Genomic DNA, 18306 nt, shown 5'->3' on the forward strand with positions numbered 1-18306 from the left:
CCACCGAACCGTGAACTTGGATGAAGGCCAGGCTTGAAGCAAAATGTAAAGTGGAAAACTGGTGTCCTTCTGTTTCTTGCCCAGATTCAATAACTGAACAGTCCTAAATGTTCAGACATTTTTGATCTTGATCATAACTTTGTTTATAGAACTATGAAAAGGTTTTCTTTGAAAAGAAATATACCTAGATATACCTTGAAAAGATATATACATGGAAGAAAGTTGAGAAAAATCAATAGAGAACAAGTACAGGAATCTGGTAAGTGTTTGTTTTAGTTTAAGAATGAGCTAAATCATTTTAAGCTGGACTCAATCTGGTAATATATATTTGCAATCTATTTAGAAGGGCAAATACAGGATTTTTTGGAATGGCAGAGCATTCACTTAGATGAAAAAAACAGGTCCTCGAACTTACTGGTAGCTATTACTGAGAGGATGAGCTCTAGTGAGCGATTTTAGGGTCCAGGTCAACCACCCTTCTCTCTAGCAGGCCTTCTCTCACAGCAGTTCCCACTCCTTCGTCGCCTCCTGCCACATGGATGGGACAATACCTGAGAGGATGCCCAGTAAGGGGAAGCGCTCAGTCACTGAGGCAGGACTGGAGGTGGTTGGGGTGTTTTATTTTGCACTTCGGCACACTTCAGAGGCTAGATCTGCAGCTGACAGATGGTAACTAGCTCAACGGCAAGGCCATCACATTTGATAGCAGGATCTCATTCCATGGACACATCTCAGCTAAATGAACGTTTCAGAGTTTCAAATCTTTTCAGCTGGCTTTCTGTTCAGCTAAAAACTGTGGCAAGTTGACTTGAACTGAGCAGAGAGGATTGCTGAAGTACAGTTGTGCACGTGGAGGTTTGCAAAGCTTTTGAATCAATTTTATTTTACAGTTAAAGTAATATAAATAGATTTAAATCCGTACTTGTAATTAAAACAACACAGTTCCCTGTGCCTCCCAACTGCGGGCAGAATCTGAGTTTGACTCTGTAAGGAATCATCCCTTTTGCAATTTCCTGCAGTGTCCCCAGATCTTGCCAGCTCTGCTAAACCATTAGACGTGCTGTAAATGCATTTTTTTTGGTATTTTGAAGAAAGTGTGCTGATAACTTTGGAAGCTTTTTTTCATGTTTGCTTTATTTGAGTGTATGGGTAAGTATTTAGAGTGTGGGATTTACATGTTATGCACATGATGAAAGAAAGACAGAAAATACATCAAATTGTGTAACTCCAGGAATTAAACATTCCCCCAAATTCTTTTTCCTTGTTTCCTTGAATTTTGTAGGACACAATTTTTTATTGCACTATATTCATTCTTTTCCATAAGAAATCTGCCAGATTGTCCTATGTACTGTGGGTTAATCAGCAGTTAGATTTTTACATACTCCAGCATTTGTACAGATGGTTTACATATGAGGACTGTTGCTAATATAGGCCTCTGTCCTCAGGTAGGACAAGATGCTAACATAATACAAAACACACTGATTTATTTTGTAAATACTTGAACACCAGCAGGATTTATTTGTGATAGTTTGAGATCAGGCACGGGTAGCTGTAAATGGAGATTTTAGACAAAGTGGCCATGGAAGAAAGCCATCCTGTTCGATAATGCTTGATAAGACTTTGTATCAGCAGGTAGAGTGGAAGTCCTCTTACCATCCCATCACTTTGTTTTCAGAACGGTTTTAGAGCATATAAGATGATCTATGAATGTCATGTGCTCTGGAGGAATGAGATGGTCTTTCTTCCAACAATAGTAGGGTAGTAAAGTTATATGACCGAAATAACTGAAAATTCAAGAAAATTGGACCTGCCAGACTATCAGTCTGTTTTGGAAGGTTACACTGAAGGTCTGCTCTCACAAATTACACAATTTCAGCCTCTTTATAGTAATTGACATCAAGGAATTGAATCCTTTTCTGTAACAGGGAGAAAGAATGGAGACCTGTTCTCACTGCCATCAGAGCAGATGGAGGCAGCTCTGGAGGAGCTCTTAAACCCAGTAGGTGCCTGGAGAGTCACCTCAGCTTCTGTTTTCAGGTGAACGCAATAGACTACATCAACATTTGATATTGGTTGACTTTTGTGTGTGATAAACTGCTTCTTAAATTTACTTTCCTGCAGAAAATACATGTAGAGTGAAGGGTGGTCCTCCAGAAATGAGGGGCGAGCTGCACCTTTCCAACAAGTCCAAGAGATATCTCGCTGTGTTGGGTCCAACACAGAACTGCTTCAGGTGCGTTTCTTTTTTCAGTCCTGTTGCTGCAATGCTTGCCCAATTTAATTTTACTGCCCTGATGCTCTTTTTTATTTGGCCACACTGAAGTTCCTAGAAGGTTTAAGCTATACTTCACCATGAAAAAGTTTGTGATCTGGGTTTGATTTTGCAGTAGTTGTGCTCAGAGCTCTCTGCAGACAAATAAAGTGTCACACCACGGCTCAGAGAATCTTGTAATCTAGAAGACTTAAACCAAGCCAAGGATCATGTCACAAACAAGTATCAAAGAGCAAAACAATGAAAAACTAAATGCTAAATTTTGCAGGAAGAGCTATGTACATTAAAAAGGACTGGAGAGCTGGTCTCTATTCTATTTGCATGTTTAGTTTTTAGTTTCCTTGGGGTAGGGACAGATAGGTGTTAACAGAGGGATGTAAAACCTAACTTCAAACATTATTCTGAAAAAAAAACCTGTACAGGAATGAGGATAGATATAGTAGTGCCTTGTGTAACATGGTGGGCACATGAATGAGTTCATTGGAAATGTAAACACAGAAAGGGACTGTCAGAGAGGGTGTAGGATGAGCAATTCAAATGATTGAATAGCCATGGAAGTGGCTAAGATTTCCTACTCACCATTGAGTAAAATAGTGATGTAAGAAGAGGTTGCGTTGACAAGAAGGAGGAAGAGCAGCATTCCCCTTAGTGTGCTCAGCTGTGCCTGCTTCTTTGTACATGAGTCTAAATCTTGGCTCTGGCTGGTTCAGCACTGTCTTAGGTTCATCATCTCCTGACAAATAATCATGTGGTTTTGTGGGTAACTGTTGATGATTGCTACCCTCTGGTTCTTGCTAGGGCCTATGAAAAAGAACATAAAATTGGTGGTCCTGTGGGGCTGTTGATCATTGAGGTGAACTGTGAAACCCAAACAATCAAAGCCCTTAGATCTTTTTAATCATATTAATTGCTGTGTCAACCCAACTCCCCTACAAATGTGCAAACTAATTCTGCAGGATTCTGGGTTCTTTCAGTAGCTAGACTGATTTCTGGAAATGGATATATGTAGCTGACTTTGATCTGGATATTGTTTTTCTCCGACACTGTTTGCTTTTCTGGTATATTACCAGCTTCATTTGCAAGTGTAAACAATGAAAATCCTCAACACCTTTTGTCATGGCAATCTCCCTGGGCTAAGTTGCTGAGCAAATGAGAAACGAACTTTCTAAACCTATTTTAATTCCAGGGATGGTGCACCTACCTCCTCCTTCTGCAACACTCCATTTAAGTGAATTGATATAGTCCCCTTTAGTTCAGCAGGACAAATCCAGGATAAATACGAGCCAATCAATAAACCTCCCCAAAATTTGGAGGCATCTATCTGCAGGGTAAACCTAGGCCCTGTATTTGCATATTTGTTTGCTGTTGATATAGACTGTTCTTTGTCAAAATCTCTTGGAGCTCCTAAGTACTTTTGCAGTTCTGTGTTCAGAATGCACCAACATCTACAAAACAGGCCTTTTCCAGCTACTATATCTTTGCGGAGTTTCTTTCCAACACCTATTTGTTACCCAGAGATGAATCAAAAGAGCAGCAGTGAATCAGTAAGCTGTGGACTTTAAGAGGTTGCTTACACCAGAGAGTCCAAGAACAGGAGATGCAAATCCTTATTTCTGGAAGAAATCCACTGGACTTCATAAAATGCGGGACAAAGGTGCTATGTGAAAAATTACTTAAGAACAATGTTTTTAAATGCTAAGCTGGGAAGTAGCCCAAGGTTATTAACAGGCTACAATGGCTCCTTCCTCTCTAAGGCAGCAGTAGCAGCAAAGGCTTGCTATGGCAGATTAACCTCCATAGAAAGGGGGATGCACAAATTGCCAGCCCTTTCCAGACTTGCTTTGTGTCTTGCACTGACACCGGTCAACCAGGGCTTGTGTAGGTAAGGCTACATGTCAATGATTATAAAGTTGCTCTTGTGGTTTTTGGAAGAGCCTAATCTGCACAGCAAGTGTCAGTTAGGTCTGCCTCCAGTTGTGTTCAAATGCTGGCCAGTGAAAGACTTGTGTCTGAGCAGGTTAGACCATACCAAAATGTTGGATATACCAACTGGAGTGCATGGGTCTCTGGTAAAAGCTCACTGTATGCAACCATTATTTCTGCTGCTTTCTTCACAAAATCCATGCACGGGGAGTAGCACCATATACTAAATTCTTCCTATGGAATCCAGTTGAACAACAGCTTGTTAAAAAGATTCTGGAGATAATGTTTTTTCCAAGCAGAACTTCAAACTCCTTGCCGCTTTGGACACTGGCTGTGATAAATGTGGTATTGCCTGCAGCACACTGTAGCTTTTGACAGTGAGTAAAACCAAATATAATACTAAAGTCTGGAAAAAAATACTACCCTTCAGAAATAAACTGTCTATCTTTTCAGCCATATCCTGAAATGAAAAATATTAGAATACTGTGGAACAGCCCTAGCCTCACATATTTCAAATTTACTGCTACTGAGAGCTAAGTTGTTATGCCATCTCCTTACAAGATTCCCTGCCTAAGCTCTCAGCCAGGGGTCTGGGTATGGCCCAGGGAAGCACTGCGCTTTCAGATGTTCATAGTCTACTTATCAGCCTCACTCACAGAGAAATTAATTCTCTAATGGGATTCTAATTTTAAAATAATAGTACCCTAATGGGGACAGCAACATAAAAGCATACTTTTTCAAAAAAAACATTAGCTTTCAGAGTGGTAGTTTTATTTGTATGCATTCAATAGAACATAGGTTCTTTCATAGCAAAACATAGCATAAACATAGCAAAAACCATCCATACCAGATCTGACCGGTACTCCATTTCAAAGGTTTCAAAAGTAGACGCAAGAAACAGGAGTCAATGACAGGACAATCTGCTCCCCAGAGAGTTTCTGCTTAATCCCCATTGATGCAATATTTGGCCAGTTTCACAAAACATGAGGGCTTATATACCTTAGAAAAGTAATATACATATTATAGAACAATTTGTATTTCTTACTTATAGATTTCTGTACAGTAATATTTACAATATATTGCAAAGATTACAGTCTCTATCTGATACCTTTACTGCAAATACTTGCTTCCAGGCCATAAATCCCAGACTTTGTACCTTCTGCCTGTTCCACTACAGCCGTGGACGTTGCCCCTTGTCACAGCACTGGAGCAACAGAAACACTTGGGTGCAAGTAGCAGTTAGCACTGCACGCTTGCACCCCATTTGACTATTTTAGTTTACATAGTTGTAGTCAAGCAAAATAATTCAATTTATGACTTGCCTTTGCCCTCAGCCCCAGTTTTGGGTTTCCCAAAAGAGCGGAAACCCAGCTCTGTTGTTAGAACTTCTGTTCATACCGCAAAGGATCGCTTTACCACAGTAAAGCTGAAAAATCCCATTGTTTCCAAAGCATGTCTTTCATAATCAAATAGTAAAAAAAAAAAAAAAAATATCTTGAGAGTTTTTTTGGGAAATAGATAGGTGGTGACTAACATCAGCAGGTTTTTCTCACTTTGAGGGACATGACTAAAGACCCAGCAGAAGGAAGGAAAAGCTTTTACATGTAACAGTAACAGGAGCTGAATGAAGCCCAGAGCTCCCAGTCTTTGTAAAAAGCAGCGAATTACCCATTCCCAAGATGTATGGAGGAAGGACTGTCATCTACTGTTGTTCTGGCATACTGGAATAGGTAGGTTATTAGCTTACCCAGAAGGTATTATTAAATAAAGGGAATCTGTGACTTATCAAGGAAAGATCTTAAATAGGTCCACATCATCTCTGAAGTAAATGATACCTGGGAGAGCTTGGGATTTCTATCAGAGTTTGAACAAAGCCAGGGAAATTTTGCCACATAACAGTGTGGAAAGTCACCACAACCCCACTGAACTGTTCATAAAGACAAAAAGGGAGATTAAAAAAATATTCAGAATGGGGCCAGTTCTGATTTCATTAACCTCTGCCATAAAACCTTCATCAATGTTGAGAAAGGCTGATGTTTAGAACTTTCAAGCAAATTAAACCTGTTCCTTCCGAACATTGAAAACTCATGACCAACGCATCTTTCACCTTAACTTTTGAGAGCTGCTTAACTAAAAGAGCAAAACCAAACTGAGTTTGAAAATGAAACAAAAAGTTTCCTTCAAACCAAACCAAAATAATTCTCCTGCGGTGAGGCACTGATCTGTAATGCAAAAGATTTTTTCCTGCACTTTGAGCTGTCTACAGTCATATTTTCAAAGAAAAGAAGTCCTTAGCTCTGACAAATGCATATAAATATTTCTGTGGTACAGCACCTTGCAAAGTGAGCATGAAAAGAACAGATACCTCAGATTATGCTGCTGATTAATAAACCTAGACTGTATCCCTTAAAAACCTTCACCTTAAAAAGCGCATAAATCTTACATTAGCAGCATCTTGGGTTCGAGTTTTCTGAGAATCATCCTTTAATAATAATGTAACAAATACACATGAAAATTTCATTATTTAATGAAAATATACCTATGTACTACCTTCCCTGTAAGTTTGCAGAAGCTCACTCATGCAAGGAGAGGCAAGGAACTACTGGACAGAGCCCAGCGGAGGGCTACGAAGGTGATGTTGGAGCTGGAGCATCTCCCTTATGAGGGAAGGCTGAGCAAGCTGGGCCTGTTTAGCCTGGAGGAGACTGAGAGGGGAGCTTACCAATGTCTACAAATATCTTAAGGGCGAGTGTCAAGAGGATGGGGCCAGGCTCTTTTCAGTGGTGCCCAGTGACAGGACAAGGGGCAATGGGCACAAACTGCAACACAGGGAGTTCCACCTGAATATGAGGAAGGACTTCTTTCCTTTGAGGGTGCCAGAGCCCTGGCACAGGCTGCCCAGAGGGGCTGTGGAGTCTCCTTCTCTGGAGACATTCAAAACCTGCCTGGGCACAATTCTGTGCAACCTGCTGTGGGTGACCCTGCTTTAGCAGGGCGTTGGACTAGATGATCTCCAGAGGTGCCTTCTGACCCTGACCATTCTCTGGTTCTGTGAAACTATTTCGTTTTCTGCCAAGTGGAAAGCAGGTTCAACAATTCTTTTATCTGGAATTGTTATCTATCTCAACAACTTCAGACATGTAGACCTTAGTACATAACACTAGAAAACAAAGACAAATGTCCTACATTCCCAAACCCTTGCTGTAACTGAGAACCATCCAGGGACTGACAGGCACATTTAAAACATACGGAAATGTAACCCAGGTGATCTTGCTGTGAATTTAACTGATGTCAACTACACTGGTGGTGAGTGCTACAAGGGCAACTCTTCCAGTGCACAATGTTGGCTTAGGTTAAAATAGGCAACTGTTCCTCCTACCACCAATGTTTTATTGAATCCTCGACGCTCACCCTTGCCCTTTCTGCTCCTCCAGATGTATTTACTGAGAGTAGCAAACACTTGAGAAACGCAGCTCAAGTGCTCACTTGAGCTTGGCATCCACCCGGCTGGGCTGGCAGCTGTCCTGGGCCAGGAGAGGCAGCGGCAGGAGCTGCTGTGGTGTGGGTAGGAGGAATGTGAACGATAAAAGCTGGTGTTTCTGGATGGTTTGACAGCCAGGTAAGCTGGACACCAGGACACCACATCCATGGTAACACAAAGTAAACTTTTAACCCGTGCAGGACCAGGTCAAGACACTATTACGCCAGCGGGGCACCTTTCACAGATGGGCATTGGTGCAACTGAAAGGGGAACTGGCTTTGGCTTTGGTAGTTTGTGGGGTTTTTTGTTGATTGGTTTTTGTTTGTTTGTTTATTTGTTTTTTTGTGATTTGCGATGTCCGCAAAGAAATGCTTTGGTGCAAGACATTTTCTCATGAGCAATGACAGATTGGGGTAAGTGTCTGAGGCACAGCCATCAAATTCCATGAGTTATTGTAGAGGCCTCATTCACTGCAGTGATGATCCAAAGTACTTTTGATCAGCTTTTAAAATGTATTTAGCTCGGCCAGTCCAAATTAAGCATTTTATTGATGATACTGAGTAAGGTGCTGTCTGATATGGGTGTCTCACCCCATCAGGACACGTACCTGGCACAGATGCACCCTAACATGCCTTCTTGCCTTGCAGCACAGGGATGCCATCCTGCACATCCCAAGCACAGCCCTACTGCAGACCCATGCTAGGGCAGCGTGGCCTTACATACCCCGGGACAGAGATTCCTAATGTGATTCCATAAGCCCACTGCTCACTCACAGTGCATAAAATTAAAAGTGTTAAACCACAAGCTGCCAAACATTTGCAATGTCAGAGCCGGACCCATACTGCAAACAAAGTGGAGGAGCTTATGAACATGTGAACGGTACCATTCTGCAGCAAGGCAGTAACAATGCAAAACCCTCCCTCAGTTCTGACTACCTGTTTCTTGGAACCATGCTCCTGAAAACATTTTGCGCAAGGTTTTAAACGCTATTCCTCCCCACAGGCCGAGCACACGTGTTGCAGAGCAAACTAGATGGATACAAGGTACTCCACTTTGGCTTTAATACCCTCAGAGAAAGAGAGACTTGGCAGGGATTTAGCTTACAACATCTTTGCTAAGTATCTGAGATAAAGCTGCCACAGTTAGTCCTCCCCAGCCAGGCAAATAACATCTAATGATGTCAGGATGAGCCCTAGTCAAACAGCTCTGGTAAGCCAGAGCCTTTGAACGCCCAGGTGGAGCCTGTCTGCCTGCAAGGAAATGCCTGACCCAGAGGTCATTGCCACTTCATTCCTGCTTTCTCCCCCCATCCCTGTCAACAAATTCATTGCTGGAAAGAGATGGGTGCACAACACAGACCTTCTGTCACAGCCCAGAATGGCATCCTGGGGCAGTGAGCTGATGCTGAATATTCTCGGGGATGGCAGGTGCTGCCAGGCTTCACTCTTCCAGCAGCTTTCATTTCCCGCTGCCTTGCTGGGACACAGTTCACAGTCTCCACTTGTCATCACGCTCTTGGGCACCACTGTGCTTCTGACAAGAGTGAGGCTGCCAGGGATGGAAGCGAGGGTAGGAGGCAATAATAAAACACTAAACTTGGCCAAAGTAGTCATGAGCCAGATGAGGGAAGGATTTCTTCCTGTGTCTGGTTTTGTTCAACTTCCAAGTCGATTCTGAAGAAAGAGGAAAAGAAGTGTCATTTATTATTTATCACATCAGACAAGCTTAAGGTGATACTTTAAAGCTTTTATTCAGCTGCTTATGGCTACTGCCAACGTAGTAAATTCCCCTCCCAGGAGATTTCCACTTGAATAATCAACATCCATTTAAGAATGGTGCTGAAACTGAAGGCTGAATAATCTCGATTCAAGCAAAGAAGGAGGATGCAGTGTAAGCCCCCTTAGAGTCAAGCAGGACTGACAGCAAGAGGAGCTGAACTGCAAAGGTGAATCCAGGTAACATCCCACCAAGAAGCAGCAATGCCCATCTTGCTGAGGACCTTGGTTTTCTGAAGCTCGCAACCCATGCTCAGACTCTGCAGTCAATACTGATGAAATGTGTAATTGAACCTGATCCTTCAAATAGCTGTTTTATTTACATGGTGCCCCGCCAGGTCCCAGAGAGCTCATGAAAAATTAAATGGAGAACATAAAATATGAATGGAATGATCACTGGCTCATAAAAGCCCTGCAGTTCTTGAAAGGTGTTTTACACATAATGAGTGCTGGATTTAAGAAAACAGGTTTCTGCCTCTTTTTCCAAGGAAGGTGCAACAATGTTCAAGCCTCTGTGTAAAAGCAGGAACCTTCAAGGATGTGCCTGGGAGCACCAGGGAGAGCACATCGTTCCTTCATGCAGCACAGGAGTCCACTGCCCATTAATAACCAGTAAGCAAACTAATCAGAACCAAATATATGGATAGAGTGAAAACACACAGATACCTAACTTGATGCTGCCTTGTCAGAGAAAGTGTAGGACTAAAAGAAAAGATGATCATTTGATCAGGACTTATCTTGCAATCATGTAGTGGTAACAACTCTCAGCTTAAATTCTGCCCAGTAAAGGTAATATTTAACCTATGGTAGCTCTCGATGACTCTTGTCCTTTATTCTAGGTGCTGCATACAGGTGTTTTAGGCTGACTTTCCCAAACTTTCTGGTTCTGTGGCCTAAATAGTAAGTATGTTCTCAGTTCTCAGAAACTACCCTGGAAGCAATCATAGCCCTACTGTTGAGGTCTGTCAGCTGAAGAGTCAGCCCTAGTATGATTAAAATTAGATTTATAATATGGACCCTACGGATTGGTGTTTCCTAGGCTGCCAAAAATTTTGGTGCCAAAGGAAATATCTGCCAGTGTGAAGTACCCCCTTGCTCTAGGTATTAAAATTATTGCAGAACGACCAGACTTGAACAAACTTGCTGTTTACTTCACGAGGTCTTTTCACCACCCTGTTAGGCTATTTGCTATGAACTGTCATTTTGTCTCAGAGGTTAAAAAATAAGCCATTGACCAAGTCCATGTGAGGTTACACCGGCTCAGCCCCTGGAAAAGGGTTCTCCCCCTCCTTCCCTTGCCTTTGCCATGGTGAAGCACCTCTGCAAATTGCTCCCTGGGGTAGTCACCAGCATCTCCTGTCTCAGCTGCAGCACTGAACACACTTAGCACCATGCAAATGGATGAAATGGATGGGGTATGGGTCAGCTACTCCCTTAAGAACAGGCTCTGTGGTGACAGCCATGGTTCTGGCCCTGGACCCTACTCCCAGCAAGGGCATTCAGGAGCAAACAGGCTTTTATTTCATTTCCCTTCATGGAAATAGGGGTGTTTTTGTTACATGGCTCCCACTTGCAGTGAAATCTGCCTGTCATCCTCTGTGCTTAGCAAGGCCAGCAGCTACAATGAACTTCACAAACTGCCACCTGCATCATTTTGTTTTGTGTATCTGCCTGGCTTTTTATCACAGAAAGATGAGCAAGGAGAAATTATTAGCTCAAGGGAGCCCTTTCTTCTCTCTAAGGTAATTTGGGGAAGGTTTTGTCACATAACAACACTTCTTTAAGCTGTCAGCCAGATACCTGACAACCGTTCTTATCTACAAGGGCTTGAAATGTTTGTGTGAAAATGTCTCTCTCTTTCCCTTCCTCCTCCCTCAACCTGCAGGAAGAAAAGAGGCTTTTGAGAAAAATTTAAATTTTAAAAGTGATCCAAATTTCACATAAGTAAAAGTTATTTCAAGTAAGTAAACTGATTTTTGCATTACATAGATGAAGGGAACTGGGAGTGACAGCCCCATATCCACATAGGAAAGAGGCTCAAGCACTACATTTCTCTTCCACGTTCGTAAGGCCCACACGCTCTGCCAACAGCTGTATCTACACTGAAAGATGTTCTTCTCACGCACCAATTACAAACTGTCAGAAAATATACATGTAATCCTTCCTATCCAGACCTACTCATGCAATTTTAAAATACCACACTGTAAGCTGCGGTACTTATCCTAAGGGCTTCAGGTACTGGAAGGAGAAAAACCTGTTACCTACTAGACCATCAATACCAAAGGCTCCGTGAATATAGTTCTTTTTCAGAGGATCAGATGCCAAGTAAAACCAGGATAAAGGCTTTTACCAGGGCTAAATTTGTTATGCTTCTGTCTGTGAAGTAACTGATTTCCAAGCCTCAATGCCACACATTTGTATTAATTATCTTCAGTTACAACAGTGAAGTGCCCCTCTAACCAAGGCAAACCACACAACCGATTTCCAGCCACCAGTGCCAAACTGCACAGCAAAACCCACTGCAGAGGAGCCAAATTCATGACAAACAGGACAGAAAGCTTAAAGCCTGTGAAATGCTAAGGAGTCACCTGGAACAAATTTTTATGGTCCCAACAGAAAGCTGTGGGGGAAATAAGATTGCTAGCAGGAGCGCTGACTCAGCTTTGCTTTCCCGATACTTGGGGGTACCTGTGTGTAAGGGGAAGGGAGAGAGAGTGAGGGAGAATAAGGAGGGGAAAACTGGAATGGTATAGTATAAACATGGTGTACTCCTACTTTCAGCAGTACCATGTGAGTGCGGTGTACTCCTAGTTAGCAAGAGTATCAGTTCAGCCTGTTATCTATGCAACTGTAATTAAGGATTGAATACTTTTCTAAGGGTTTTTTCCAGCACTTACACAGCAGAAATTAGAGAAAACAAGCTATTTACAGAGCACGAATCTGCAAGGGACAGACATCCCTCACAGACACTGACTTTTTAATTTCGGGGTGGTGGTGTCTGATCTAAATCTGAGAAGCTGCAGCCATTTGTTTGTTTTTTTGTAATGACATGGATTTCTGCTTTCCGAAAAGGCCATCCTGGAACACGTAGTATACAAAACACATTTTCCTTCAGCCCTTCATGAAAAGACTAGAATAAGCTAAGAAAAGCCAACCACTCGCTAAAGAGGAAAGAGAAATACATAAATCGACAGGGCAAGGCTTTGCACACACCTTGAGCTCACGAGGCTGCAATGCACGCTGAAAGAAGCCATCATGCCAGTTCCTGGATCACCTTACTAGTCTCCCTGGCTTTCTTACACGTGTACAGCCATTTGATTATCCGAGCGTTGCGCTCGATCACAGAGGTGCTGCTCGGGACCTGCTCTGTGAGTTCGTCCTCCAGCAGCCCCTCGTCCCCGCTGTGCCTCGTGAAGTCGCTCTCGGAGGTTGCCACACTGATGCTGCGGATCTTGAAGGAGACGTTGTCAGACACCACGGAGAAGTTCTCTCTCCCGAGATCCTCAATGACCTCCTGGTCCAGGCCACAGTACTTGAAAAACGTATCAAACTCGGAGAAGGACTTGGAGTAGCGAGAGCTGATGTCCGACTGGGAGCGGTGGAGACCTCTCCTCTTCACCTCCTTGACCTCCTCAGGAGGCAGACCTAGCGTTGGGGGTCTCTCATGCTCTTTTGTACGCACTGCTGGGGCTCCAGCGCTCACAGGGACAGTTTGCTCCGCTCTGCCGTGGCTGCTCAGCTCGCGGTCACCGCCTTGCGCTGCGAGAGGCTCTCTGCTCTCGGTGGCCACAGTGTCCTCCATGACTCCGGGCATCTCGGGGGAAGCCAGCTGCTTCTCCTTTACGGGCCCTTGGAAGATCCTCCTCACCAAGCTCCCCCGTGAGCTGTCCTGGCTTTGACCTCTCCCAAACTCGCATTTCTGGCGGTAGATCACCAGGGAATCGGGCCGCATCTGCCTCTTGGGGGTGCCGCGCCTGGCTATGGGGGGGCCGCGCTGCAGGGGGGGCCGGCAGGGGCACGCGGGCTCGGCCAGCGCCGGGGGCTCCGCGCCCTCCCGTCCGCCGAAGCCCCCGCGGCGCGTTCTGCTCTCCACCGAGCAGGTCTCGCCGCTGCTCTCCGAGGCCGAGCTCAGCGCGGTGACGGGCTCCTGCCGGGTGCCGATGACCTGCCGGCTTTTCACGTACTTGGCCTTGTCGGCTGCCAGCCTCTCCACGGCGCTCCGCCTGCCCGGGCTGCCCGCCTCCATCTGCCGGCGCAGGTACTCGGGCCCCTTGCTGAGGAGCCGCAGGGTGAGGGCGGAGCGGAGGTCGGAGATGCCGTGCATTCCCGCGGCCCGGGACAGCTCCGTCGGCATCGCACCCCCGGGGACGCGGGCCCCGCTGCGCAAGGCACGAGCCGGGGGCGGGGGGGGGCGGCACGCGGGGCGCCGTCGGCGGGGCCGCGCCCGTCCGGGGGCCGAGCTGCCCCGCGCCCACCGCCGCCGCCGTCGGGGAGCGCGCTGTGCCGCCCCGCGCCGCCGCCCCGTGCTCCCGCCCCGGCTGCGCCGGCCCCGCCGGCCTGGGACAGCCAATCGCGCCGCCGCGCAACGGGCCCGTCACGGCAGGCAGCGCGCGGCACGCCGCGCCCCGGGGCACCGGCCGCCGCCTCCCGCGGGGCTGGGGCAGGCCGGGGCAGGGGGGCGCCGCCCCGCGGCGGGGAGCGCAGGGCGCCGGCGCCGGCACCGGGGGGGCTCCGGCCGCCCGCCCCCCAAGCGCCCTCCGCGGGGCCGCCCCCGGGCACGGCGCGCTGATGTAGGGCCCGACGCGGCGGCCGCGGGGCGGCACCCCCGCCTCGCCCCCCGCAGCCGCCGCACGGCAGCGCCCCGCAGCAGTGCGTGCCCGGGCGCCGCAAGCGGCTCCTGCCGCTGCAGGTCCTACGGGCGAGGGAGGGACCCGGGTCCCGGCGCGGCACGGCGCGGGGTGGCCGCGGCACGGCCGCCGCTGCGGGCCCACGGCGGGGGCAGCCGCTGCGCCTCCGGCCGCCGGCGGCAGCGCCCGAGCCCTGCGGGGCTGCGGGAGCAGCGGGGCGGCGGGGGCGGGTCGCGGCCCCAGCGGCGCTGCGCCTGGGGAGTGCCGCACCGGGGCACGGGTCTGAATCTGCTGCAGGTCTGCTCTTCAGGAGCACGGGGCAGGGCTCCCGCCTGGGGCTGGCAGTTCTGAGAAGGCAGGTCAGAGCCATCAGCTGTCACTGGAGCACCTGATGACTCGGGCACCCCTGGGGCAGTTGGAGGGCCCAGGGCTTATCGGGGGCCCTCAAACTTTTTAACCAGGGGGCGGCGTGCGGATGAAGTGGCAGGCAGTCATCTGCGGCTGCTTGGTTCCCCCCCAACCCCGGCGGGGGGGTCTGTAAATACCGGGGGCCGGATTGAGGACCCTGGGGGGCCGTATCCAGCCCGCGGGCCGTAGTTTGAGGACCCCTGTATATGTGATCTGGTGTGGGAAAGCACCTCCTCTGTGGTCACTGGTAACTGACTTGCAGGTAACTTTTCTCCTTGCGTAGAAATCAAAAGCCAGTTAATAGCTGCAAGGTTTCTCACACATAGTCACTTGTTTTTTGGTGGGTTTTTTCTGTTTGTTTGTTTGTTTTGGTTGTTCTGGGTTTTTTTGTCTATTACTTCTGTGGGATTATAATAGCGGGATGCTTTTGTGGTGATCGACACGTACCTGATCGGTATGATCACTAAGTTGTGGCAAACAGCTTTGCAAAGGGAGAGATGGGCTATGGGCCTCCCTGTCCTCGTGGATGAAGTTTCAGGGTGCACCACTTTGCCACCAGGTGCAATGTGCTCATAGCTGTGTGGCTGGAGAGAAAACATAGTAGGCGTTGTTAGTGTCAAGAAAGCGTAGGCCAAATGTTGGGTATGCACCCCACTCCGCATCCCCTGGGAGCCGGCGGCGGGGACCTGAGCACCTCTGGTGCGTGGAGCTGCTTTGCTTGGGGGTGGCAGAGCAGCAGCTTTTGTGCTTATACCCCCCGCCAGGAGCGGGGCTACCCAGACTGAGCCCTGCTGTGATGTCTGCATGCACACACTGTGTCGTCATCAAAGGGCCAAGCCCTGCGAGTGGCACCAACGTTATCCTCATTCAGGCATAAGAGGGTACAAAGCACTGAAGTGTGACCTGGGCAGCTGGGGTTTCGGTGGAGCTGCAGTCCTCTGGGCACGTGCTCACCTTTTGTGGCGAGATTTCCACTGTTTGTGTGCTAGCAGAACCATGCTGTGGTTCACAGAATCGTAACATGGTTTGGGTTGGAAGGAAGCTTTAAAGGTCATCTAGTCCAAACCTTCTGCAGTGAGCAGGGACACCTTCCACTAGATCAGGTTGCTCAGAGCCCCATCCAGCCTGGCCTTGAATTTTTCCGGGGATGGGGCACCTACCACCTCTCTGGGCAATGTGTGCCAGTGTTTCACCATCCTCATCATAAAGTATTTCTTCCTTATACCTGGTCTTAATCTATGCTTTTTTAGTTTAAAACCACTGGGGTTTAATAACCTTGGGTTATTGCCCAAGGGACCACAGAATATACATGAGTATCAAGATGAGTGGTCTTATTAAGCAACTCCATTTCTTTATCAAAGCTCTTTATTCACTCCTTGCCACATGCAAATGCCACTAGCAAGAGCAGGTATTACTTAATTTTGTGACTGGACAATACCTTTTGGTGTTTAGAGTTGACATACAAAACCAATTGAACAGTATTGATTGATTTGGATGAAACCCCCCTACACATTTTATGTTAAAAAAAAAAGAAGAGTCATTTTGCTTTCACTTAAGGTTTCCTAGGTTTTGAAGGCATGCATGAAAGACAGACCTGGATGCTTTTGATGAAACATTTTTTATTTTCAACCAATTTCCTCCCACTCTCACTGACAAAGGAAAATGTGAGTTTTCATTTTCCACAAAGTGCATGTCACAAGAAATTTCTCATGAAAAATTGCAACAGCCCGTTTCAGCTGACTTTCTTGATATGTGAGATAGTTCTCCCTGCAAATCCTGGGTGATGACAATGACATTTAAAGTGAGTGAAGAGTCTTCCCAGCTTCAGAAAACGTAGTGAGCAACAAAATTTTTCAACTTTGTCCCCCCTTTGATAAGATACATTAATACAGCAGCTGCACAGTTGTGCGAAATTTTAAATATGTTTAGGTCACATATTTAGGAACTTAAATACATTTCAGTTTAAAATAAGTTTATGTTATTTGAAATTATATATCTTGGAATTAGCTCTTATATTTATGGATACACTCTTACAATGTGCAAAGAAGAGAGAACCATTGCATTTCTTCTTACTGAAAAGCAGAGTAGAATCTGGTGTATTATGAGAGCCCCAAGCAAACCAGCTCTGCCCCTGGCCCAGCACAGGCTTGCAGGCAATAAAATGGAAATAAAACGGGGCACAGCAGCACCCATCCCTCAGCCTGTCAGCTGGCATCCGCCTCTCTCTGGCATCAATGGATTAAGCAAAGGTAAGAGAAGGAAATCCTGCACGCCCTAAGCCTTGGCTGGCAGCATGAGTTTTCCCACGAAAGGGGAGTTTTACAAAATGCCTCTGAGTCAGCTGGCATTTAATGTTATCGCTAAATGCAAAGCAGTTGAATTTTATATGGGGCAAGACAAACCACTTCTCACTCTGTTTGTATTAATAAGTGATGTGTCCGGGGCACGTTTCCTGTTGCTGGAGACTGGGAAGCCAGTAAATGAGAGCTGCTGCAACGTGACTGCAGGTAAAAAGTATAATGCGTGCAAAGCTTAGGTCATCGCTGCCTGCTGCTCCCACCCCATTCCCAGTGTCAGTGACACTCCTTTGATTTATAGTGGTCAAAGGGCAAAAATGAAGCAGCAGCAGTGGGAGGTAAAAGGCAAGGAGAAGAGAGAAGGAGAAGAAGGGGGATCTCAAGCCCTATCAGAAACGGGACGCTCCCATTTTGGAGACCCCCAGCAGAGCTGTGTCCCAGGACTGAGGTCCCCCCTGCCCAGCACCTCTCCATGCTGAGCTCAGGTGTTGCCTGAAAGCAGGAGCTGCCCAGGTCAGAGCGTCATTTGCTCTGCTCCTGCTGTGATGTCCTGAGTGATGCCACTGGGTGTCCTGTTTGCTGCGTTCGGGTGACATAAAGCAGCCACAAAGTGGAAATGAACAGTTTCAAACCAGCTGTCTCCCGGTGGGGAAATTTCAGGCCCTTCAACATGAAATCAGTTGGGGTCGTGATTCTTCCCCAGATTCCTACAACAGAAGATATATGCATGCCTGCACGTCTTCAGGCAGAATTTGAAGACTCAGGACTTGAGCACTGAACAGCAAAGGTTTCAGTTGTGGCAGATGCGCATCACTTCTATGTCCTCTTTTAGCCTCCCCCACTACTGCCAGATTGCTTAGCATCCTTTCCCACCCCTGTAGTTCCGGGTTATTTGCTTCATTAAACAATTTAGTGTCTTAGAAAACATCTTGCTCCTGAAATCAATCCAGCTTGTTCATAATTGTCATTAGCGGCCTTTATTTTTTAGGAGAATTGTTTTGGAAACCCCACGTGTGCTGCTTTCCAGGCTGAAGAGCCATGATGGATCTCAGTGGGACTGTGTAATTTACATCACAGTGATCATGCCCACATGTGGGGAGCCTTATTAGAACAAAGGGCAGAAGAAAAGTGATGGAATAACACAATGAGAGCAAGAGACAAAAGGCAGAAGAAATGCAACATGCATTACACCAGGCAGTGCCAGTGGGGAAGGTGCAAGCCATGGCATGCTCCCTTCCCCTCTGTGCCCTTTTGTCCCTGCAGTACATCTGAGTCTACACTAACCCTTTTTTTTCGTACACCT

At 46.7% G+C, this 18306-nt stretch overlaps 1 protein-coding gene across 1 annotated transcript; it reads right to left on the reverse strand.

Annotated features, from left to right (window-relative positions):
* Window positions 1-8715: 8715 nt before the first annotated feature.
* On the reverse strand, window positions 8716-13907 carry FAM110C (family with sequence similarity 110 member C). The gene is made up of 2 exons (XM_056344048.1): window positions 12665-13907; window positions 8716-9349 (listed from the first exon to the last, which is right to left on the reverse strand). Exon 1 carries the CDS (start codon window positions 13803-13805, stop codon window positions 12705-12707), a length of 1101 nt encoding a protein of 366 aa, XP_056200023.1. The 5' UTR covers window positions 13806-13907; the 3' UTR covers window positions 8716-9349; window positions 12665-12704.
* Between the last annotated feature and the right edge of the window lie 4399 nt (window positions 13908-18306).

The sequence above is a fragment of the Falco biarmicus genome, chromosome 6 (assembly GCF_023638135.1).
Source record: "Falco biarmicus isolate bFalBia1 chromosome 6, bFalBia1.pri, whole genome shotgun sequence".
Classification (NCBI taxonomy): domain Eukaryota; kingdom Metazoa; phylum Chordata; class Aves; order Falconiformes; family Falconidae; genus Falco; species Falco biarmicus.

What these genes read in the sequence shown, in the direction of transcription:
- FAM110C (XM_056344048.1), bottom strand. Translation starts at nt 13,805, where the DNA reads ATGCCGACGGAGCTGTCCCGGGCCGCGGGAATGCACGGCATCTCCGAC.